General features: G+C 38.9%; 2 protein-coding genes across 3 annotated transcripts; one reads left to right on the forward strand and one right to left on the reverse strand.

The window, feature by feature from the left end:
• Positions 1-1,132: 1,132 nt before the first annotated feature.
• Positions 1,133-16,736, reverse strand: ndel1a (nudE neurodevelopment protein 1-like 1a). 2 transcript variants are annotated; one of them, XM_083933119.1, is made up of 10 exons: positions 16,710-16,736; positions 14,777-14,873; positions 10,371-10,524; positions 6,859-7,007; positions 5,977-6,113; positions 5,448-5,621; positions 4,514-4,608; positions 3,911-4,056; positions 3,772-3,806; positions 1,133-2,520 (listed from the first exon to the last, which is right to left on the reverse strand). In XM_083933119.1, exons 2-10 carry the CDS (start codon positions 14,860-14,862, stop codon positions 2,510-2,512), a joined length of 987 nt encoding a protein of 328 aa, XP_083789245.1. In that variant the 5' UTR covers positions 14,863-14,873; positions 16,710-16,736; the 3' UTR covers positions 1,133-2,509. The 2 variants fall into 2 exon arrangements, with proteins under 2 accessions (XP_083789245.1, XP_083789244.1); XM_083933118.1 differs by lacking the exon at positions 3,772-3,806.
• Positions 16,737-20,352: 3,616 nt separating this feature from the next.
• Positions 20,353-24,654, forward strand: tex47 (testis expressed 47; the record flags this gene model as incomplete). Its single annotated transcript, XM_083933461.1, has 7 exons — positions 20,353-20,442; positions 20,687-20,759; positions 22,272-22,375; positions 22,925-22,989; positions 24,093-24,177; positions 24,292-24,408; positions 24,499-24,654. 7 exons carry the CDS (start codon positions 20,353-20,355, stop codon positions 24,652-24,654), a joined length of 690 nt encoding a protein of 229 aa, XP_083789587.1.
• Between the last annotated feature and the right edge of the window lie 1,445 nt (positions 24,655-26,099).

The following is a 26,099-nucleotide window of genomic DNA, read 5'->3' on the forward strand; positions in this document are numbered from 1 at the left end:
TCAATACAAACATCACAACATTTCAAACAGACGTTAAGTATTATTCCACCTTTTTATTCAGACGTGCCGTAAAAGAAACCTGAAATAAATTAAACCCACAGACTGAAACAAACAGAAGTTATTGCACTGGAATGAAAAAGACTAAAAAGTGAGTTCACACAGAGTCAAAGAGCTTCAGTCGCTCATCGTGCAAAAGAACAGACATGGGGATTAAAACACGGCGACTACAAGAACCTGAACACGACGACGCCTTTAAATAACGATCAATATGACCAACACTGTGCACATCATGTGACAAAGAGGTTCCACTTCTGCAGGAAGAACAGGCTCACGAGAGACACAGGGAGGGAGGGAGGGAGGGAGGGAGGGAGAGAGAGAGAGAGAGAGAGGAGGGGTTAAATCTGCGAGACATTTTAAAAGCATCATCAACGACTGACGGAGGGTTTTCCAGTGCACTTAACTGAACTTAGAGTGAAGTTATTGCTCGTTGAAGTTGTGAAAAAAAGCTGATTTAAGTGTAAATCCGGTGTAAAAATCATCCCATGCTCTTTTTCTGCACCTGAACTCATCTTAAAAAACATCATTTTTATAGTGTAACAACGATTAACAGAGAAATCCAGGAGTCCACAGCTCAAGGTGACCTCTTCACATTGACGTTGTTTTGTCTGAATAACATCCAAAGACGTTACATTTATCATCGTGAAAGAGTTTTGCTTTTACATCTCTTAGGGCGCACTCACACTGTCCATCCGTACCGTGCCCGAGCACGTTTTACAGGTAAAGTCTGGTTCCTTTGACCAGTGTGAGTGCAACCGTACCGCGTCTAGGAGCGGCACGCTTGCCGGCCACGGCCCGTCTGAAAGAGGTGGGCTTTAGTAAAGCACGTTTGAACATGTACGAGCACGAGCGTGCGCACGTGTACGAGCACGAGGCCCACGGCGGTTCTGAGGTCATTTCCTGTGCGCCTGTTGGGACGTAGAAAAAAGAAGGAGGGACCATGCGCGGACATTTAAAACAATGGCGGTGAAAGGTTCACGTTGGTGTGATGCGGAGGTGGAGTGTTTACTGCAGATTTGGTCGATGAAAAGATTCAAAAACAGTCGACAAGACGCACAAAAACTCAGAGGACTACGGAAAGATTTGGAAACAAAGCCACGCATCGCCATGACGTCATCAATGCGTGTGACGTGTTACGGCGTGATGACGTATAGGCAGCAAGAAGCATTCTCCGAGGCCCAGGTAGTGTGAGTACAAACGGGCCTGGAGGGGGGGACAAGGACCCTAAAGCACGGGACACGGGACGGAGGCACAGTGGGAGGGCGCCCTTCGAAGCTTGAACCAGTCAGAAAACTCCAAAGCTTTACTGTCGGGATCGGGATGACGGCTTATTTAAACAACTTCACACTCGGCACAGCACTTCCTCGGGTCCTGAGCAAAACACCAGCCATGACACAGGTGCATCACACACCCAGGTCACTGCTACTGACAGTAAGAAACACTTCAAAGTTTAACAACTGTTAACGTAGAAATCCAGGAGAGTCGCTAACAGCCGGACGTGGCCAACAGTGATTAGCTCGGGGCAGTACGGTGAAGGCATTCAAAGGTCTTTTTTTAACCACTAATGCTGCTGAAAATAACAGCAAACCTCTGCAGCAGCATGAGAAGAGTCCCTACACACACAACAAAGCAGCAATGGGCTCCTTCCACTGTAATGGACTTTACTATGAGAGGAGCTGGTACAGGGGCCAGTAGGTAAGTCTTTAAAACACTCTTTTATAAACTCTGGCTTCACTAACTACGCTGTTGGTGAGGTGCTGCAGGTAGATGAGTACGTAACCATGAAGGGAGAGGGTAAACTTACATTTTTTTAATTACTGTGTCATGCAAAAATAATAACGTCCAGCACAACTATTGACATTTATAAGGTGGGTAAACTGTGATCTGCCACAATAAGAGGCGTATACTCCATAAACCTGCACATATCCTCCACTACACCACCGCTAACCACGCTGTTGCTGCTTTGTTGTGTGTGTAGGGACTCTTCTCATGCTGCTGCAGAGGTTTGCTGTTATTTTCAGCAGCATTAGTGGTTAAAAAAGACGTTTGAATGCCTTCACCGTACTGCCCCGAGCTAATCACTGTTAGCCACGTCCGGCTGTTAGCGAGTCAAGTGCAGAAAAAGACCATTGGGATGATTTTACGCCAGAATTCCACTTTAAGTCATTTAAAATTGCATAATATTTCCCTTTTTTTAGGTAGTTGCACAGAAATCTGTCAGAAATGTTGAGTTAATGTGTCTTTAGAGAGCAGATCTGTGCAGAAGTCAGTGAGCAAACAGCAGAAACAGTAACACATGAACGCTAACAGAGACAGACGAGGACACAGGACATCAATAAAGCTTTACAGTTTGGATCTGAGGCCTTCTGTCACACGGCGAGGGGCATTAACCCCGGGGAGGAGGCGGCGGGAGGGACAGTGATGGCCGTCAGCGTCCCAGGCGTCAGTCCGTTCACCGTCCGGCTGCAGAGACACAACAGAAGTGGACCCGTTACAGACGCACTGACGCAGCGTACGGGGTTAGGGTCGAACAACGGGACTGAAAGTGAAGTTAAAGCAGCGATAATGAAAGAAGCCGTTACGTTAGGAAGCTCGTTTCTGACAGGAACAGTTAGGACGTCGAATCAGAGCCATAAAAATAACAATTATAAACTTTAATATTCTCTAAGATCAGAAAGTAGAGTGGGTTTTTTTGTTTTTAAATGTTTTTTTAATTATGATTGTTTGTTTGTTTTGTTAATTATTTTTCTTTAATTGTTTAACACTTTTTTATTTTATTTTTATTGTTTTTAATTGTTTTTTCAAACATTTTTTTGTTTGTTTTTTAACTAGATTTTTTTCTTTTATTGTTTTTTTTTAAATAATTTAAGTGTGCGATGTACGATAAAAACTTGAATATTCTCAGAGATTATAAAAATCCCATTTTTTCAAATAATTTTTTTCTAATATTCAGATTAAATTCACAAATTTTAGATATAAGTTTAAAAATATTTTCTGCAATTTTAAGTCATAAATTTAAGATAAAAACTTACAAAATCACAAATTTATTATATATTTTTGGAATATTCTGAGATGAAATTCACAAACATAAAATCATTTTAAATCGTACATTTAAGATAAAAAACTTACAAAATCACATATTTATTACATATTAATATAATAAAATTAAATCGAAATTACGATTACATTTTTAAAATAATTTTAAATTAGAAAATTACAAAATTAACATTAACATTTACAAAAAATTAAGATTTTAAGTCATAAATTTAAGATTAAAAACTTTAATTTCTCAATTTATAGGTTTATTTTTTATATTTTTATATTCAAGAACGGAGAAATTATAACTTAAATCTCCTGGAAAGTGTTTTTATTCTTACATATAATAATAAAAAAAGGTGTAAATATAAGTGATAATGTGCATTTATCCCATTTAAACTCCTTTTAACTGAATGTGAACTGTGTTTTTATTATAAATGTTTCGATTTAAACCTAAAAACTCGACTCACGTTAGTAGGAAAGAGATGAATCAGGTCAGCGGAGAGTTAAAAAGCCACACACCACCACATTAAACCACCACCCTGATCAGTTAGGGACCCGGGACGCCGTCTACCCCACACTCATGGTTATTTCTAAAACCTCTAAACGGGAGAAAGGCTCGTTAACGTCAGCATGCACCAACGCGCCCCGACACTCAACGGGAGGAGCTGCTGTTACCCAGAATCAACGCAGGGAACGTGACCCTCTCTGTCCTGCTGGGGAAGAAAAACCATGTGAAGCAGCGATGAATCATAAATACTGATCATAACGCGGCGATGCCTTCTGTAAAAACACGGCTGACACTTGTTTCACTCACGCTTTGTCAAAATACGACGTGTGGAGCGACTGCGAGTAGTTGGCGGTGTTTGCGTTGAGCGCGTTGCCGTTGTCGAGGGCGTACGCCTTCCGCGCTTTCTGGTCCTTTGAGAAGTTCCTGCACGCGGCGAGCTTCGACTCCAGAGCCTGTGTGGTGGAGACATGAAAGACAAAAGATGATTAAAGACGGGGACTTTTCTACGTCGCTGTGATGAAGTGGAAGAGACGTCTGTCAGGGCTCTGAATGCTCGGACGAACAGACGTAAGAACAGTTTAACACCGCAAATACCTTTACCTATGATGGTGCATGATGATCTTTGCTCAGAGTCTCTGCAATCTACGGTTCTTTGTTTTGTCTCCTTAAACTGCTACTGTGTGTGTGTGTGTGTGTGTGTGTGTGTGTGTGTGTGTGTGTGTGTGCGCTTGTCGTTTTAAATGTGTCTTTTAAAGGTTGAGTATTTTCTTTTTGATGCTTTTAATGTTAAATTATTTCTGCACTTTAAGGGATTGTACAGTATCTTTCGTTGTACTGGTTCAATGACAACAAAGACAATTCAATAAACCTGAAAACAGGAGGGAAAGAGAAGAAGAAGAAGGGACTCACCCCGACTTTACGGAGTAAATCACTGACGATGTTGAGGGCGGATATTCTGGCAGAAGGAGTCAACGGGGAGTTGTTGCTGAAAGCGTTTGGTAGAGCTCCAGGAGAGAGGGAAGAACAAAGAACATCATCAAATACTTTCCATTCACTTGTGTTCCTGTCAGACAATGACTGAATGAATATTTATCCCATCTGAGAGCATCAGAAGTGTTTCCTTTTTAATCATGAGACACTAAATAACTGAGTAGAGACATGGATGGAATAATTCTAACCCTACCCATAAAGTCAGGGGCCCTGACTCATGGGATGCTAAATGACCACAAACATACACAAAACGACCACAAAGAGACAAGTAATGAATAAAGAGATTCAAAACGACCATGAAGAGATGCTAAAAGAGTGAAAACAGGCATGAAACAACCGCAAAGAGACAAAAAAAGGCAACGAAGACACACAAAATAATCAAAAATAGATGTAAAACGGCCACAGAGAGAAACAAAACGACGACAGAGAAACATAAAATATCAAAAAATAGATTCAAAACGTCACAAAAAGATGCAAAATGACTAAAAATAGATGCAAAATGACTAAAAATAGATGCAAAATGGATAAAAATAGATGCAAAACAATAAAAAAAAAAAATACAAAACCACTAAAAATGAATGTAAAATGACCACAAAGAGAAAAAAAATACTATAAACGGACTACAAGTGGACTCTTGTCTGTGCCCAGGGGCCCGTTGGCTCAGAATAGTGAACCGCAACCACAGAGTTAACGTAAATAACTGATGATCATAATAATAAAAACAGGGATGTGACTAAGAGGACGCACTACAATGATATGAAAGAATAAGAAAGCAGCAGAATGGAGACCTGCTCAGATTTCCTCCGTCTGTGCGTGAGAGAGGAAATTCAAAGCGCTCTCCGGCTGCAGCTACCTGTTGTGTTGGCGAAGGCGTTGTCCAGACCTTTGCTCAGTGGGGTCGAGGGGAGAGAGAGGGAGGCCTGAACCGCAGTGTCCATCTTCTCACTGTCCTGTGTGGGCGAACTTGGAGCAGACATCCTCGTCACATCTGACTGCCTCTCTCGTACCGCCAGCTCCTGCCGCAGGTCTACAACAACATTAACGAGTAAATAAATAACAGAGATGCAAGAAGACTAAAAATAGATGCAAAAACACCACAAAAAGATGCTAAATGACTAAAAATAGATGCAAAACCACCACAAAAAGATACAAAATGACTAAAAATAGATGCAAAACCACCACAAAAAGATGCAAAATGACTAAAAATAGATGCAAACCACCACAAAAAGATGCAAAATGACTAAAAATAGATGCAAAACCACCACAAAAAGATGCAGAACAATTCCAAAGACGTCCATGAACGCCTCAGAGATCAGCTAAAGAAACACCTACGGCTCTGTGGGAGCGCGCGGCTCGTTAGTGAAAACGCCGTCGATAATCACCTCTGGCTTCATCCTTTAGTCTTTGCACGGAGACCAGAAGAGACTCCTTCTCGTCCAGCTCGCTCTCCAGGAAAGCGTTCCTCTCGATGGCCTGGTTCAGACGCAGCTCGAAGTTCTCCAGAGACGAGATGGTCGCCCTGAGGAGAGACGCTTAAATCAGTCATTCAATATCCTTCTGTCTTCTTATCAATTATTATTCAAGCACGAGCAGGGGATCAATGTCTGCAGCATTTATGACACTATTAAAAACAACCACACATTTCCCCTTCTGCTAAGTAATAAAGTAATAAAGCTTGATTTTTATTTTATTCACAATCCTCATGACTAAAAATAGTTGCAAAACAGCCACAAAAAGATGCAAACTGACTAAAAATAGATGCAAAACCACCACAAAAAGATGCTAAATGACTAAAAATAGATGCAAAACCACCACAAAAAGATGCAAACTGACTAAAAATAGATGCAAAAACACCACAAAAAGATGCTAAATGACTAAAAATAGATGCAAAACCACCACAAAAAGATGCAAAATGACTAAAAATAGATGCAAAACCACCACAAAAAGATGCAAACTGACTAAAAATAGATGCAAAGCCACCACAAAAAGATGCAAAATGACTAAAAATAGATGCAAAACCACCACAAAAAGATGCAAAATGACTAAAAATAGATGCAAAACCACCACAAAAAGATGCAAAATGACTAAAAATAGATGCAAAACCACCACAAAAAGATGCAAAATGACTAAAAATAGATGCAAAACCACTACGAATTAATCTGAATTAAATGAGCTTTTATCAAACACTGTGATGCTCAAACTCTGACCAATGACCCTAAAAAGATTATTATTATGATGATGTTTTATTTTGGCGGGGCTCGGACCTCTTGGCTCTCTCCAGGTCGTCGTTGGACTGTTCGAGCTCCCGGACGTATTTGTGCAGCTGCTCCTTGATGCTGCGCGTTCGCCCGAGGTCGTCCTCCAGCGCCGAGATCTGCTTATAGCTCTGAGCGTACTGCTGCTCGAAGCGCTCCTGAGGAAGAGGAGGAGGAGGAGGAGGAGGAAGAGGAGGGTGAAGAGGAGGAGCAGAAGGAGGAGGACAAGGAGGAGCAGGAGGAAGAGGAGGAAGAAGAGGAGGAGCAGGGGTAAGAGAAGGAGGAGGAGGAAGATGAAGAGGAAGAAGATGAAGAGGAGGAAGATGAAGAGGAAGAAAAGGAGGAGAAGGAAGATGAAGAGGAGGAAGATGAAGAGGAGGAAGATGAAGAGGAAGAAAAGGAGGAGGAGGAAGATGAAAAGGAGAAAGAGGAGCAGGAGGAAGAGAAGGAGGAAGAAAAGGAGGAGGAGGAGTAGGGGGGAAGAGGAGCAGGAGGAGGAGGAGGAGGAAGAAGATGAAGAGGAGGAGGAGCAGGAAGAGGAAGAGGAGCAGGAGGAGGAGGAAGAGGAAGAGGAAGAGGAGGAGGAGAAAGAGGAAAAGGAGGAAGAGGAGGAGACACAGCACAGTGATGATGTGTTTGATCACGTGGGCTCATTGAATCCCTCTCCACCCACATGTTTCCAGAGTGACCTAGTTCTCCACCCGCTCCGACACCAGCGGCTCCATGAGCAGCGGCTCCATGAGCAGCGTCGGGCGCCGTCTGCCTGTCTGACCTACATCTGCGGTTACCGTGGCGCCTGACTCTCACGCAGCTCATCACAGGAAACACGGAGCAGGAGAGACGCTGCAGGCTGAGAGGGACGTTTGTGTTTCAGCCTCGAGGCCAAAACACAAACAACACAAACAAACATGTGACCTGAGGAGGAGCGGAGACGCCTCTCATCCTAAACTCACAAACAACAAATAATTTCTTTTTTTATGGTTTATTTTATGAAATCTGTCTTAAAATGTTGTGTTTTCTAAATGTTGCTCTTTTAAAACGTCTGTTTTTTCTAAAATTTAATGTTTTCTTAAACATCGTTTTCTTATTTGTTGATTCATTTTTCTGAAACGAGTCTTAAAATGTCGCGTTTTTGATAAAATAAATCTTTTAAATAGTTTTTAAAATATTCTCTCATCACAGGGATTCACTTATTTCATGAAGTGTGTCTTAAAATAGTGTTTTCAAATGGTTCATTCTTTATAATGTAAATGTTTTCTTAAATGTTGCCTTTACTTATTTGTTGATTTATTTGGTAAATTGTTGTTTTTGCTGAAATGTGTTTTTTAAAACGTCTTAAAATGTTGTGTTTTCTAAATGTCGTTATTTCTAAAATGTTGTTTTCTTATTTAAAACGTCTGTTTTCTGAAAAGTGTCTTTAACTATTGTTTCAAAATGTTGTTTTAAAGATTTTTTCTTTTTTGTTTTATTTTGTAAATTATTGTTTTTTGCTGAAATGTTTTTTATTAAAATGTGTCCAAAATGTTGTTATATTAATAAGACATTTTAGTTTTCTTATTTAATAATTAATATTTCTAAAATGTTGTGTTTGAAATGTTATTTTTTTTTAAATGTTGCGTTTTTATGTGTCCGTGTTTCCTGCAGGAACGAGACGTTTGTGCTAAAGTGTCTGACGGGTTCCACACAGGAAGTGGATTCTCTGCTTGGTTTCATTAAAACAACACTGTTGGTCCTGTCCGGTAGTTTCCGCACAAAGGTTCCTGTTTGGTTTTTTGCTTTCATCACGTGCGTTCACCCGTAGAGCGCAGGAGGGAGTCCAACCTGGAGATGAATCAGCAATTTTGCACTTCCTGTTCCTTCATCTCGAAGTGACTGGTTGTTTTTTTTGATGCCTTTTTATGAATAATCTTTGAAAACCTAATTTTAGAAAACCACATTTCGGAAAACGCGTTTTTACAACATTTTAAAAATGCAGACATTTAAAAAACACAGTTGCATTTTAGAAATTACAACAGAAACCACAACGATATTTCAGAAAACTACTGTTTGCCTGAGTCTGATGCCCCTGACATAAAGAGACGCACATCAGCATCTTCCTGCGGTGACGGGAACATTAAGACGACACATGGACGCACAGACACAACTTCATTCTGGCGTTTGATCTTCCCCGTGACCTCCGACGTTTGACCACAAAGACAAAGCTGCAGGTGCACGAGAGAGAAACACAGATAAGTGCCGAGTGCATCCAGGGGAGCAGCAGCAGCAGCAGCTACAGCGTGACTCTACGTCCCCAGAGACGCCACTCAAGGACACGTACATGAGAAAAAAGCCATCAAATATTAATTTGAAGGGTAAATACGGAGACATACGCATACGCCAGCTTACAGTACAGCGAGGCGTTCATGTGTTTATGATAATATAAGATTGGAAAGTAAAGGATGGAACATTTCTGACCTGGTACTGCATCAAAATGCTGTTTTATAACGATGGAAACTGAGAATATTGTAAAATACATGTCAAAAAATGTACCTGAAATAAAGAAAATTAAAACAAATTGGGCCTTTAGCTTCAGTTAGCATGATCAGGTTTTTCCAACTCAATCTAAATGGGAGCATGTCCATGTTCCCGAGCTCAATGTCCTCCTCTACGGAGACTTTTCAAATGGTTGTTGTTAGCGTTAGAATCTGTAAAATGGAGATGCGTTGTTTCTAGCAGCCTCTGTGGCGGTAAGACGTAACTGCAGGCGAACCTGTTCTGTCAGAGACTCTTATACTGTATTATTTTTTTATACCTCCTTTGTGTTTTTTTAAGCTGCTGGAAACTCAATTTCTTGCGGGAGTTCATCCCAAAGGATCAATAACGAAAAGTCTTAGGGCGCATTCACACTGTCCATCCATGCCGTGCCCCAGGACATTTCACGGGTAAAGTCTAGTTTGTTTGACCAGTGTGAGTGCAACCGTACCACGCCTAGGAGCGGTATGGTTGGGAGAGGTGGACTTTTATAAAGCACATTTGCACATGAACGAGCACGAGCGTGCGCACGTGTACAAGGCCTACGGCGGTTCTGAGGTCATTTCCTGTGCGCCTGTTGGGACGTAGAGAAAAGAAGGAGGGACCATGCGCGGACATTTAAAACAATGGCGGTGAAAGGTTCACGTTGGTGTGATGCGGAGGTGGAGTGTTTACTGCAGATTTGGTCGATGAAAAGATTCAAAAACAGTCGACAAGACGCACAAAAACTCCGAGGTCTACGGAAAGATCTGGAAACAAAGCCACGCATCGCCATGACGTCATCAATGCGTGTGACGTGTTACGGCGTGATGACGTATAGGCAGCAAGAAGCATTCTCCGAGGCCCAGGTAGTGTGAGTACAAACGGGCCTGGAGGGGGGGACAAGGACCCTAAAGCACGGGGCGCGGGACGCACGGACAGTGGGAGTGCACCCTAAATGTGCACAAAACTGATATTTTCTCGTGTTAGCAGATTCCCTAAAGTCCTGATCTTCCTCCTGGTGCATTTACCTTGAGCGCCTCCAGCTCGTTCTTCAGTCTGTGGTTCTCAGACTGCAGGTCCTTCATGCGATGCTCGGCCTGCCCCAGCTGGGCCTCCAGCTCGGCCTCCAGCTCCCTGCTCCCCTCCTGGAACTCCAGCAGCTCCTCCCGCGCCTCCTGGAGACTGAGACGGGAAGAGCCATTAAACACCACAACCGGAGATAGAACGAGGGCTCCGCGCACGGCCGGAGGCTGCATTCATCAGCGCTTAACCTGATTTCAGCACATGTGGCCTCTGGAGCTCTGACCCAAAATAACAACACAGAGACATAAAGAGTGTTTGATAAAAGCTGCAACATGAAGATGAAAGAAGAAAAATAACAAACATATAAAATTAAAAAGGCAGCATTTACACTTTTTGAGTCATTAAGTGTTGGGTGAGCGGGTGTTTTGACGTGATGGTGATTGTTTTCTAGATTCATCGATCAGTTCGGTCTTTAAAACGTGCATAAGTGTTTCCTAAAGTCCAACATGACGTCCTTAAATGTCTTATTTTGTCCACAACTCAAAGATATTTAGTCTACGGTCACAGAGGAGCAAAGAAATCAGAAAATATTCACATTTAAGAAGCTGAAATCAGAGATTTTTTACTTTTTTTTGCTTTAAAAATTAACCGGTTATTAATGGAGCAGCTGAGAATTACTCAGTGAATCTTTGCAGGTTTTGACGTGTTTGGATCTGAATCTACGCGTCACATTTTGCAGAAGTTCATGTTTGAATTCGAGACATTTTTATAAACAATAACAAACAAAAACTGACATAATTTCGGAGCTCTCAGCTGATCTCTGATATTTAATTTACAGGACAAACTCACAGGACACGGGAACAGGTTTACCACAGAGCGCAGGTTACATAACTGTCTGTGGCCACGGATCAACACACACAGACACACACACGGACAGGGACAGACACAGACAGGCACGCACACGCACGCACGCACACGCATATACACACAGAGACAGACACACACGAACACACACGGACACACGTCTAAAAATGGAAACCATCCTGAGTGGAAGTGCAGGAGGCGGCACAAAGCCAGAAAAATCCATCAACAAACGCTTCTGTTCAACCAAAACACTCAGCTTTTACGCTTTGACAGCTTCTACTTTATTTAGAAATTAGACTTTACTTATTCAACAAAGACAGACTTTGACTTTATATCAGATCTTCCTGCTCGTCAGACTTTACTTTCATCTTAACACCACAGCAGAGCGGCTCACTTTTAGGAATAACAGTCTAAATTAAACACAAACGAGTGTAAAACATCTCTGCAGGTCTTCACGTGCATCGCTCTTTATTGATAGTTCAGTATCAGAACAACAGACGGACATATCATGAGAGGAAAATGCTTATTTCTGCTTATTTGACAAAAAAAAAAATGCAAAATTTGGTGACTTTTCTCCCCAGTCACATGGTTAATAAACGCACAAGGCTTTAACTCACAGGCGCTGACAGGAACAAATGGTAAATGGACTTATAAAGCGCCTTTCTAGTCTTCTGACAACTCAAGGCGCTTTCACAGTGTTTGTCACATTCACCCGTTCACACAGACATTCACAGTGATGGCAGTGGACATCTACAGACCATCTAATGTAACCATTCACACCACATTTACACACCCATGCGCAGCATGAGGAGCGATTCGGGGTTCAGTGTCTTGTCCAAGGACACTTTGACATGTGGGTCCCCGCCTCCCCTGTCCCCGGGTCCCTCTTCCACTGAGCCACAGTCGGCCCAAACAGTTGCCAGGTTGCTATGGCTAACCACTCTTGGCCTTTGATTGACATCAGTGAGAACCATTTCTTAAGTGTAAGTCCGGCGAAAAACGGACCCCATGGTCTGTTTCAGCATGAAAATACAGCAAGTAATCACTCGATACCGGTTTTGTTCCAGTGATTCTCCAAAACTAAAGATAGATAACTAAAGAGATACACACTTCATGTCTCCTAAGCGAGCCTGGTCTCATCCGAAAGTGTCATGAGGACGGATGAAAAGTCAAACGTGCATAATTTATTTGTAATGTCTTTTGCCCACACTAGATAATTACACAGCTAACAGCGGGATTCAGCAGTACAAAACGTATTTATCTGAGATTTCGTGAGACTTTGTTTCTGAGACGGAAACAGGTCTCGGATAAAGTGAATTTTCAACTGATTTGTCTGTAAAAAAATGACATTTTAGAGTCAGAATCTTCTGGAGATATGCGTCTTTGCTTCAGTGATCATGGGATGAAGGGAAACGTCCTAAGTAAATTAACTCAGGACCTTCTGCTAAAGTCTCCTAAAGAGGCGAGGCAGCGGAGAATCATGTGACACAGATACAGGAAGTGACTTTGAGCTGCACCAACAAAAGTCCAAGTGAAGCTCATTGTCTCCTGACTCTTACATAAGCGCTCAGTTTCCTTCAGAACAGCGCGTTGAGATCTCAATCAGTTCCTAATGGAGCGTCGTCTCGGGAGCAGCGCATTATAAAAGCCTTTTACATCATTAACGTGTTGAGTAACAGCAAAAAACAGCTGCTGCAGTTGTTACATGAACCCATTCAAAGAGACGCGAGGACAAAGAGTCTTTTATGTGTTGGATGTGAAACATGAGCGCTCGCTTTGGGAAATAAAGGAGAGGTTTCCCCCGGAGCTTTCGCTGCTCGTCCCGTCCCACATGTGAAACAAAAGTGTCCCAAAGACAAGATCAAACATCGCTCAACTCAACGGCACAGTCTGGGATTCAAACGTGGCTCCAGTTCGTCCCTGAGGCGTTGGACGGGGCGGAGGTCACCAAACAGGAAGAGACAAAGTGTTGCTACAGAGCTGCGTACGTCTACATACTTCTTTAAACTGAGGACAAAGACAATGAGTGATGTTTTCTGATGCTGTTACACAATAAAATAAACTGCAGGAGGAACACAGGTGCAGAACCAAGGGGAGACAACAAAAACATGAAGCTAGCAGAGGACTTTTATTTTGAAGGGCTGCTAGAACGTGACTTATAGACGCAAAGAAGAACAAGTGGGAGGAGGAGGAGGAGATGAAGAAGAAGGAGAAGAAGAAGGTGGAGGAAGAAGAAGAAGAAGAAGGTGAAGGAGAAGAAGGAAGAAGGTGGAGGAAGAAGAAAGAAGAAGTGGAAGAGGAAGAAGAAAGAGGAAAGAGGAAGGTGGAAGAAGAAGAAGACGGTGGAAGAAGAAGAAGACGGTGGAAGAAGAAGAAGACGGTGGAAGAAGAAGAAGACGGTGGAAGAAGAAGAAGAAGGAGGAAGTGGAGGAAGTGGAGGAAGAAGGAGGAAATGGAGGAAGAAGAAGAAGGTGGAAGAGGAAGAAGAAGGAGGAAGAAGAAAGAGGAAAGAAGAAGGTGGAGGAAGAAGAAGAAAAAGATGGAGGAAGAAGAAGAAGAAGATGGAGGAAGAAGAGGAAGGTGGAAGAAGAAAGAGGAAAGAAGAAGGTGGAGGAAGAAGAAGAAGAAGATGGAGGAAGAAGAAGAAGAAGAGGAAGGTGGAAGAAGAAGAAGAAGACGGTGGAAGAGGAAGAAGGAGGAGGAAGAAGCTTTACGTCCACATTTGCTAAAATCTCAAATGATGGTTGAAGTGTAATTGCGCCGTAAAATCATCATCGTTTTTATTATGCAACAACTTTTAACGGAGAAATCCAGGTGAGTCGCTAACAGCCGGACGTGGCTAACAGTGATTAGCTCGGGGCAGCACGGTGACGGCATTCAAAGGTCTTTTTTAACCACTAATGCTGCTGAAAATAACAGCAAACCTCTGCAGCAGCATGAGAAGAGTCCCTACACACACAACAAAGCACCATCAGCGTAGTTAGTGAAGCCAGAGTTTATTAAAAGAGTGTTTTAAAGACTTACCTACTGGCCCCTGTACCAGCTCCTCTCATAGTAAAGTCCATTACAGTGGATTACCAAAGTCAATCCCAAAGGAAGGAGCCCATTGGTGCTTTGTTGTGTGTAGGGACTCTTCTCATGCTACTGCAGAGGTTTGCTGTTATTTTCAGCAGCATTAGTGGTTAAAAAAGACCTTTGAATGTCTTCACCGTGCTGCCCCGAGCTAATCACTGTTAGCCATGTCCACCTGTTAGCGACTCTCCCTGATTTCTCCGTTAAAAGTTGTTACACGATAAAAAACGATGATGATTTAACACTGTAAGTGTTTGACGCTCAGCCCCGGACCCCTGGCTTCTCTTGTGTCCCGCCCAGTTGCTTCAGTTTGCAGCTAACGGACATTGTTGGTTATAAATAACCACTTATTCCTACAGTTCAAGCGTAAAAGGATAAACTTTCCTTACGGTTGATAAATCCCATGAAAGGAGCAGATGTAACCCTTTTTAAATCACAGTCACAGATATTCAGCACAGTGGTCCAGGTCACGTACCCGTCCTTGTACTTGAGGGAGAGACTCTTCCAGAAGTCGATTTCCTCGTCTTTCGAGGAGAACTTCGGGATCATATCCGTTTCCATGACGAACAAATCTGGAGAGGAAAGAGTCAAGAAAACAAGAGTGAACACAGCGAGACAGAAAAGGACACGTTTGTGTTCACAGAGCACTTATTTAAGTGAGAAAGGACGAACAAAACAGTGGTTTTAACCATCAAAAGAGCATCACACTCATTTTCAATCAGCTTCACTGATAAAAACATCCTTCCTGCTCTACTTTAATAAAACTTAAGGCAACTTATTGCATCAGATTATTAAATAAGACCAGTTCTGTCTGAGCTGGATGCATCTACCCAACATCGGACGCAAAAAGTTGCTTTAATTCTTTACATTGAACCATTTGAAAAGTTAATGGAGGTTTGATGGTGTCTTATAAACCCATGAAGGTTGGGAACTTTAGTGTGCAGGACACAAAAAAACTAAAGAAATGAAAATATATAGCACATTTAAACATGTAAACTAAAAAAAAATGCATTTAAAAGTATAAATCATCTCCAAAAAACACAATAAATGGGAATTAAAAGCTGCAGATAAAGACTGTGACAGTAAATAATGCTGGTTTCTATAGCAACACATTAAAAAGGATGTTTTTATTTTACAAAAGATAATTAAACACGATGTTAAGTCAGTGTGAGTAACCACAAAGAGAGCAGGGCTGCTCTCTCACTGTAACGCTGACCTACAAAAATCTCTGAATAATTCAGATTTAAACTCAAATGTTTTCACAGTTTTTACGTTTTGAGCGTCCGTTTTTAATAAACGGGCAGAAAAAAAAACTGTTTTCCTTCATGAAAAATGGTCAATATTCATTTATATAATACAATAAATGCATTCAATTATTTGAAAGGAGGGTAAAATATAGGCGTAAACTCCTGATTATGTTTCACAAGACGACCTATAAATAAAGCTTTATATTTTTATATTTGAGTGAAAAGGAGAAATGACCCTGTTGAGAAAGGATCTTCAGGTAATCCAGGTGACATGATACAGTTTTATATACACAATATATATAATATTATTCTTAATGTTGCACAAGTGGTTTGACATCCCATAAGAGATTTAAGTTTAGAAAATCATAAAAAATAATTTAAATGAAGCATAATAGATTTAACTTTAGTAAGAAATAATATAAATATATTCAAAATGAAGCATAACAGATTTAAATTCAGAAAAATAATGAAAATATTAAAAAATTAAGCATAAGAGATTTAAAAGTGGTAAGAAAGAATAAAAAATAATAAAAAGAAGCATAATAGATTTAAGTTTACTAAGAAATAACACAGAATGTATTAAAAAGTTTAGTCAGAAAAAAAAATCATTAGAAATGAAGCATAAGACAATTTAAGTTTAGAAAAATAATAAAAAATATATTAAAAAATGAGGCATAAGAGATTTAACTTCAGTAAGAAATAATAAAAAAATACATTAAAATGAAGCATAATAGATTTAAGTTTAGTCAGAAATAATAAAAAATCATTAAAAATGAGGATTTAAGTTCAGTAAGGAATAATAAAAATACATTAAAATGAGGCATAAGAGATTTAACTTCAGTAAGAAATAATAAAAACACATTAAAATGAAGGATAATAGACTTAAATTAAGTATGAAATAATAAAAATACATTATATAAACCCAGCCCTGTGATGCATGAGGAACATTAGCATCTCTGTTGCTCCTGTGCTCTGACATGTTTAAATTAAATGGTTAAAAAGCAGAATAGTGTTTTACTGTGAATATCACAGTGACTCAATAATGACCACACACAGCAGCAGGGACGAGCAGCTGGACCCCGGGGACACGCTGGTCCTGGTGCTTTAGATTAAACAGGTTAAAAACAAACATTAACGCAGTAAATGTGAAAGCTTCAGTACCTGAGCCTCGGTGCTTTCAGCCCATGGAGCCTCCTGGTGTGAGCAGCGTCTCTCTGCTGCCTGCGCTTTAAAGCGGAGTACACCCTAAAAATACACTTTATATTCTATTATGTACGAGGCTCTGGGTTTAGTAAATATTTAAATATGCAGCTGTTACACTCTTATTTGTATCTGGGAGGGAATAAATGTTCATTTTCACGGTTAAAAGTCGTTAAATACCAAAGAGAAAGGATTCAGTTTTTAGGGTGGAATTCCTGACTGCGTCGCGTTCATGAGCGTCACTGCTGCGCGACTCTTTTTTTTCTTTAAGGCTACAAACAAACTTTATATATTTAAAACAATATTTAAATTAAACTGACAGGATAAAACAACAAGAAAAGATAAGACTAAAATAATTGAAAAAGCTAATAAAATTATTTTTTTAAACAAAATTATTTAATATATATATATATATATATATACAATATTAAAATACAAACATACGTGAAAAAACAAAAGAAAAGAGAAGAGTAAAAAAAACAAAATGGTTATAAATAATGATATATAATTGTTTAAACGAATGTATTTATTTAAGACAATATTAAAATCATACTTACAGGTAAAAAACAAGAACAATAAGAATAAAATAATAAATTAAAAAACACATTTTAAACAAATGTATTTATTTATACATATATTTAAAAATATATATATTTATTTAATACAATATTTAATCATACTTACAGGGAAAAAAACTTCACAATAATGCATTTGTCCTGAGGACAACAAGAAAAAGAAGAGTAAAATAAGAAAAAGGTTATAAATAAAAAAACAATAATAATAATTAATTAATTAATTAATTAATAATTATTAATAATAATTTAAAACAAATGTATTTATTTAATACAATATTAAAATACAAACTTTCAGGAAGTCATAATAATGAATATGATCTGAAGACAATATGAAAGAAAAGAGTAAAATAAGATCACAAACTTTATTTATTTAGTACAACATTAAAATTAAAAAATTACACCAGGTAGGTTTTTTTTATAACTTTATTTGCACAAATAGACTTTCAGTCACTGCTGCACAAAAACTGCTCATAACAACGCATAATGACTTGGTTAATGATAAATTAATTATCTAATTATGGACTGCAACTGCTTTAACATTTATATTTATTTTATTTATTATGAACACGTAACAAAAACACAAAAAGCAATAAAAACAAGATTTTCTGCCGGTAAAAGAAAAAAAGCTACATCTACTTTTACTGATGGAAATTCAATTAGATTAAATTAAATAAAATTAGATTTTATTCACAGTGCCAAATCATAACAAAAGTTATCTCAAGACACTTTACATATGAATCAGTTTATTTATTTATTTTAAGTTAGCTTCCCCTGTTTATAAATTGTGTTGTACATAGATTTTATTGTTTACAATTAAACTGCCACATACAGCCTTCAGACCAGTATCATGATTATTCCAGTTAACTGAATTATTTGTATTCGTATTATCATTATTATTATTATTATTATTATTATGATTACTATTATATTATTTTGTATTGTTCTTTTGACAGTAAACCAGCTACAAGTCAGGAAATAAATTAAAGTGTATAAAGTGTAAATTATACAAATAACCAATCTAATATTACATATATTAAATACTATATATATATGATTTAAATTAATATATATTACATTTAAATTAAAGGTTAGAACATTCAAAATCTGTTTTAAATTGTAAAGTCTTTGTTTGCAGTTTTTATCAGATTTTAAACTTCACAATAAAGTTTTTTATTTAAATACAAAAAGCATTAAAAGAGTGTGTGTTGTATTTTTATTAATGTGACTTTGTGTTGACATCTCTCAGCAGTACCTTTGAGTCGAAGCCAGTGACGTCAAATGGCCTCGACACCACCTGTTGCCATGGTAACCGCAGACAGTTAAAGAGTTTAACGGTTGAGTAAAGTTTGCGTCTTGTCTTCGTCTTTTTCACAGAAAATGCGAAGTTATTCTTTGGGAAACAGAGACTCAGACGATGAGGACGGGTACTCAGACTCCATGTTCGACCTGTTTCACGGGGAAACGAGAGAGGTTTGTGCTCGAGCCTTTTCCGCGGCGTCGCTAGCTAAGCTAACACGCTAGCTGCCACTGGAGTAACCATGGTAACGGAGCCTTAGTAACGGCTAACGGCTGTCTGCGCCACAAGTGAAAGGGAAACTAAAAATAAGCCCTAAAACATTCACCAAATTGAATTCATCTTTCATTAAACATAACTTTCCTTAAATATATTTGATATTTAATATAATACATTGAATTCACGAGTTCAGTTATGTTTTTTTAAACCTTTATTGTGTTAAAGGGTCAAATTTAACCCAAAAATACTCAAACACACAATGACTATCATCCAGTGTCAACTCATAGCTAACTTATTACGCATTCATATACATACAATACTGTTTTAAATGTTATTTCTTTGACCCCATAGACCTTTCAGCCTTAAAATATACAACTCGTTTTCAATCCTACAAATGTTTAAACTTTCACTTGTTGACAATGGTTTATTATGATTATTATTATTTATTATTTATCTTTAACACCTGAAGAAACGACTTTAACGCCTAAAGATACAACTTTAACGCCTAAAGATACAACTTTAACACCTAAAGAAACGACTTTATCGCCTAAAGAAACGACTTTATCACCTAAAGAAACGACTTTAACACTTAAAGATACGACTTTAACACCTAAAGATACAACTTTGACACCCAAAGATACGACTTTAAAACAGTATTTCACTTACAGTAGAGACTTCCTCACTATTATAATAATATATCATATTTTAATGTCAGATCCTTGCTAAATTTATAATTTTTAATTATTTTTAATAGAAAATGCCTTCTCTGAGTGATAATCTTATACAAGGAGACAGTCTGAGGACGAACTGCAATCGAATAATAGATTAATTGTCGAGTATTAAATTAATTACCAATTATTCTGACTATTGATTCACTAGTTTGAATATTTTTTTAATGAAAAAGATGCCTAATTCTCTGATTCCAGCTTCATAAAGGTGAATAGTTTCTGGTTTCTTTCCTCCTCTGTGACAGAAAACTGAAGATCTTTGAGTTGTTGACAAAAACAAGACATTTTAGGACGTCATCTCGGACTTTGGGAAACACAGCTTCACTTTTTTTTCATACTTTTCCGACATTTTATAGACCCAAAAACAAGTAAATAATCGTTTACTTATCATCTATTCACCATTTTGATTTTTAGACCAAACACCTAATGCCACTGAAATTGATTTTTTGATTTTTTTCAAACTAAACCAAATGAGAAATGTATTATTATCCAGCCTCATTACCACACGTCGACTCTCTTATGATGGGAAGAGACCGACAAGCAGAAAGACAGACTCTGCCACCCTCACACTGGATTTCATTACCTGAAATAAAAGTCCGTCCTGGCCTGGGGTTGGCTCGTGTTTACCACGTATATCTGTAATTGCATCAGCAGGCTTCGTTTTAAAGCTCTGGGGACACAATAGGTTTCTAGGATATAAGCTTTTGATAAACACTGAGGGCACAGGCTCGCTGAGGCTTCACTCGCTCACTGCTTGAATAGGACATAGAGGAAGTAAGATGGAGGAAATGAAAGCAGAGGAAAAGAAAGAGGGTGACACTGGGACCAGTTTATTTCACCAGTTTATGGCACAGAGGACGGATCTGGAAGATGATGTGGTTTGTATTCAATAAGAGATAAGAAAAAGAGGAATTGACAGAGTTGTTAAGGAAAAATATTGATTGTTTTACAACTAAATTCTAAAAATCTAGGATAAATAACTGCCATAAATATGTGAAAAAGTTAATTATATATTAAAATATAGCCTTACCCTCCCTTTGTGCATGTATGATCCTGCATGCGTGTGTATCATATGTCACTCTGCAGGTTTTCTAACGCTTTTCCTCACCGTCTCCTCCGCAGAAGATCGCGCTACAGCGGCTCATAGTGATCGCTCGGCTCCCCCACGATCTTGCTGACAGGACAGAACTTGGAGGTCAGCCAGCAATTACCTTTAGAGCCACAAAGAGCGAGAGCACAATAGCTCCAGTGCTTCATAATAAGGCATCGATATTCCACTGACAGGATCCCTTTCTTTCTAATCAATGAACTTATCACCCTAAACTAATTTAATCCAGTTTTCCTTCAGGGGAAATGATGCAACTTTAACGCCTAAAGATACGACTTTAACACCTAAAGATGCGACTTTAACACCTAAAGATACTTTAACTCCTAAAGATACGACTTTAACGTCTAAAGATACGACTTTAACACCTAAAGATACAAATTTAACGCTTAAAGATATGATTTTAACACTTAAAGATACCACTTTAACACCTACAGATACGACTGTAACACCTACAGATTTGACTTTAACACCTACAGATTTGACTTTAACGCCTAAAGATACAACTTTAACACCTAAAGGTACAAATTTAACACCTAAAGATATGATTTTAACGCCTAAAGATACGACTTTAACGCCTAAAGATGCGACTTTAACACCTAAAGATACGACTTTAACGTCTAAAGATACGACTTTAACAACCAAAGGAATGACTTTAACGCCTAAAGATACGACTTTAACACCTAAAGATGCAACTTTAACGTCTAAAGATACAACTTTAACAACCAAAGGAACGACTTTAACGCCTAAAGATACGACTTTAACACCTAAAGATGCAACTTTAACATCTAAAGATACGACTTTAATGCCTTAGGATACGACTTTAACACCTAAAGAAACGACTTTAACGCCTAAAGATACGACTGTAATGTCTAAAGATACGACTTTAACACTTAAAGATACGACTTTAACACCTAAAGATATGATTTTAACACCTAAAGATATGATTTTAACACCTAAAGAAATGACTTTAACACTTAAAGATACGACTTTAACGCCTAAAGATACGACTTTAACATCTAAAGAAACGACTTAAACGCCTAAAAAATGACTTTAACATCTAAAGAAACGACTTTAACACCTAAAGATACGACTTTAATTCCTAAAGATTAGACTTAAACGCCTAAAGATTAGACTTTAACGCCTAAAGATACAACTTTAAGGCCTAAAGATACGACTTTAATGTCTAAAGATACGACTTTTAACACCTGAAGATTCGACTTTAGTACCTTAGGATACAACTTTAAGGCCTAAAGATATGACTTTAACACTTAAATGGGTGATGGTGATGGTAAATTTAAAAGTGTAGACAATTTTCTAACCATGCAGAAACTCTCCAGCTCTTCAATTGACAAAAATGTGCCTCAGTTGCCATCAGAGCAGTGAAAGTCTGTTTCAGTGTGTTTATAGCCGTAACTCCTCTTTATGTGAACGAGTCTGCAGCGTGTCATTGCGTAAGAGCTTTGTGCCGTTGCTGCTCAGAGAATCCTTTGACAAGAATCCCACAATAAAAGCCTTTTGAAAGGTTGAAACTATGTGTTCATGTTGTTAGGCTACTCCGTTTCTCCTCAACAAACTGTTCTGTTGTTTGTTTCCACGCAGCTCATCATGAAAAACTCAACTTTGAGCTAAGCAAACAGTACATATGGGACAATATAACGGGGCTACTGTTGATTTATCCACGCTGCCTGCTGCATGTCATTGAGGTAAGTGTTACTGTCTACATGTGTGATGTGAGATTGTGCACTTAGGGTGCACTCCCACTGTGCCTCCGTCCCGTGCCCCGTGCTTTAGGGTCCTTGTCCCCCCCTCCAGTTCGTTTGTACTCACATTTATAATTTATAATTTACGTGCTGCCTATACGTCATCACGCCGTAACACGTCACACGCATTCATGACGTCATGGCGATGCGTGGCTTTGTTTCCAGATCTTTCCGTAGACCTCAGAGTTTTTGTGCGTCTTGACACTGTTTTTCTTTTTTCTATGTCCCAACAGGTGCACAGGAAATTACCTCAGAACCGCTGTAGGCCTTGTGCTCGTACACGTGCGCACGCTCGTGCTCGTACACGTGCAAACGTGCTTTACAAAAGGCAGTCTGAGTGCAACCGTACCGCGTCTAGATGCGGTACGGTTGCACTCACACTGGTCAAAGGAACTAGACTTTAGCCGTGAAATGTGCTCGGGCACGGTACGGATGGACAGTGTGAGAGTGCACTTAGTTACTCACAGTTTTCTCTTTTTCTCTCTCCTCCAGTCGTCCAGAGAGGTTTTGGTTTCTGTTCTGAAAGACCTTAAAGACCTGCAACAACAGCCAGACAGGTAATGATGCGTTCTTCACCTACACATGATTATAAAGTGCATATTGTACTGTTCAAAACCGCTTAACATCCAGAAAACTAATCGTATTTATCACAAAAAGTGTCAAATATAGTCTTTATTTCCTTGCTTCACTCAGTTAAATGTTCAAACTGACGGCACCATCAGCAACACTTTATACAAATTTCCCCAAAATACAGCCCGACATGTTTTTTTGTCCATTTTTTTGTTTTATTTCCACCAGAATTTAAAATAAATGTCTGTGTGTTTGGCTTCTCAGCAAGAGCTTGTAAGTTTAAGAGATGTTTGCAACATGGGAATCAATCTCACGTGATTATAATAACAACTTATAAAGTTTATTGTATAAAGTGCTCAGGGTCTGAATCAATCTGCACTCACAATAATTAGCCTTTAAATGACTAATGAGCTTTTTCTATTATTACTATTCTAAATTTCTGAATTTTGCCTCTTTTTGGTCTGAGCCTTGCACACAGATACAGTGATAATAACAGTAATAATAATAATAATTAATATAATTTAACATGTATTTAATAAAATAATGATAAGAGTAATAATTTTAGTTAATAATAATACTATCAATCATTTCAAATGTATTTAATAATAATAAGTTCAATAATTTTACATGTTTTTAATATAATAATAATAGTAATAATTTTAGTTAATAATAATTTCAATCATTTCAAATGTATTTAATATTGTAATAATAATAATAATAATAATAATATAACAAACTATTAGTATGGCACGTTTAATTTTAAAGTTCTGTGCTATAGCGAAGTCTTTTATAGGAAAAATAAAACATAAAACATCAAGATCATAAAAACTAATTTAGTTGTAATATTAACAACCTGCCAACTTAAAATAAGATATATATTTATAATTATCTATTGCTTTGTTCTCTCTTTGACAACGATAGAAACAGATGAATTAAACAACATTATAAGACGAGTTTATGTGTAACTACATAAACATCCTCATGAGGTCACTGTAGAACAGAGAAACATCTAAAAAATCCCTTAAATCAAGTCTGTTACTGTAATAAAATGTATATTATTGTAAATTATTATTGTCACATCTCTTTTTAGCAGCTTACTGGAAGCTCCTAAAGTTGTGTTCATGGAACATAACCCTGAAAGCCGGCTGTTCCAACAGTGGAGCTACAAGGTCAGCGTGTAATCTTTAGCTTTCTCCACTCTTTTATTCAGGTTTTCCCTCCTGAATTTTAATCTGCATGTTTCACTGAGAGTTTGACGTTGTTCACTGAAGGTGCTGGACGCGGATCAGGGGACCGCGGACTCCGGAGCTAAGGGACTTGATGAAGAGGAAGAGACGGAGACTCTGGTCTGCACGGTCCTGTCTGCGCTGCAGAAGCTGGGAGAACACCTTGAAGTCTCTAAGAAGGTTAAGTCTCTTTAGGTACTGATTTATAATATTCCTCTCCTAATATAAAGGAAGATTATGAATAAGATTTTCTCTGAATGTACTTTAAAGGCTGTTCCAGGGTCAGTGCTGGACGAAACTCCGGAGCTGATCGTCCCACAGGAGGTTCTCGAGAAGCTTTTAGCTCGAGACGATCTCCAGACTCCACAACAACACCTGCAGATGTTCAACTCACCGCTGAACATCCGCATGGACTTTGGTGAGTGACTTCATATATCAGTGTTATAAGAAAGAAGCAAAGGCAAGAAAAGCTCAAAGTCACACTTGGTTATGTTCTGACCGCTTGACAGGACAAGTCAGACGGAGCAGCTGCCTCACTACAGTTTAACGTTTTGGACAAAAGGTCAACAAAGGTAAAGAACCTGATTATTACATTTAGACACGCGGATGTTGTGGCTTCACCGCTTTGATCCAGACTGAAATATCTCAACAACTATCACATGTGTGGCCTTGAGCCTGCGGGCATCCAACTGAAAACTCATCCACCTGGAGACAAAGGAACAGAAAGTGCAAAAATAACTCATTTCTGGGTTTTTAGGACTAAAAAACTAAAGAAATTCCCATCAGCCTCAGCAGCTGTACTTTGTGTTTACTGCTAATTAGCAAATGTTAGCTTGCTAACACACATGAACACAGTGTACATTATACCTGCTAAACATCTGCATTCTAACATGCTGACAGTAGCCTTTAGCTCTTAGCTCTACCTATGTCCCCTGCTTTGTATGTGGACAGGGAACGTCTGATGTTCCCCACTCTTCACAGAAAGGGTCCTATGTTCCCGGGTCTGTTATTTTTCCCACAATCAGCCCTAACACTACCCCCTAACCCTTACCTCTAGCCGTACCAAAATGCTGAATTAAATCCGCGAAGGCAGAGGCTTTTGGGGGAAAAAGGTCGGGGAACATGGGGATGACCTCTGCCTCACAGAGACGCTAGCATGGCTGTAGACTCTGTGTCTTAATACTTCTCGGGAAGAACATGTTTTTTAGAGAGCGTACCAATGTTCCTTGCTTAGTATGTGACCGGGGAAAAGGGTCTGATGTTCCCCGCTTTTCACTGAAAGTTCATCAGTGCTGAATTCCCCCGGAAAATAGGCCTAAGTGGACCCTAACACTACCCCCTAACCCTGACCCTAACCGTAACAAAATGAAACACAGGGATGACCCCATTTTGAACATGACCACCGTGTGTTTTCAGGGTGGAAGTTCAGCCGTACATACACCATGGATGCTTCAGTATCAGAGGTCTGCACGCCTGGTGCATTTCAGCGCTGTCACTGTCAGACACTTTAAATTGTGATTTACCTCCCACTTCACAGACGTAATTTAGTGTTTTATGCCTCTGCAGAACGTGTTTGGCCTTCACCAAAGCACCTTGGATGTGACTGAAGGCTTCGCAGCAGACAGAAATCACTGCGACACTTTTATACCGTAGCACTCCTTTTTTTTCTCTTTCTCGTCCAAATTGTTTTATATATAAAAACTTGTTTGCGTGAAATAACATTGAACACCATTTACAACAAAAGCACAGAAAATCCAAGTAATATAAAAACATTTTTAATAGTTTCAACATTCGGATGAGGTTAATTTATTCCTATCTGACTGTACACTGTGTTCCACTTCAAGTCCAAGAAACGGCATTTCCTCTCGACT

Source organism: Echiichthys vipera (genome assembly GCF_963691815.1).
Source record: "Echiichthys vipera genome assembly, chromosome: 18".
Taxonomy (NCBI): domain Eukaryota; kingdom Metazoa; phylum Chordata; class Actinopteri; order Perciformes; family Trachinidae; genus Echiichthys; species Echiichthys vipera.

What these genes read in the sequence shown, in the direction of transcription:
- ndel1a (XM_083933118.1), bottom strand. Translation starts at nt 14,862, where the DNA reads ATGGAAACGGATATGATCCCGAAGTTCTCCTCGAAAGACGAGGAAATC. An exon ending in GACCTGGAGAGAGCCAAGAG is followed by an intron (nt 6,114 to 6,858) that starts GTCCGAGCCCCG and finishes GTCTCTCCTCAG; the next exon opens with GGCGACCATCTCGTCTCTGG. An exon ending in CGCCTTCGCCAACACAACAG is followed by an intron (nt 4,609 to 5,447) that starts GTAGCTGCAGCC and finishes TCTCTCCTGGAG; the next exon opens with CTCTACCAAACGCTTTCAGC.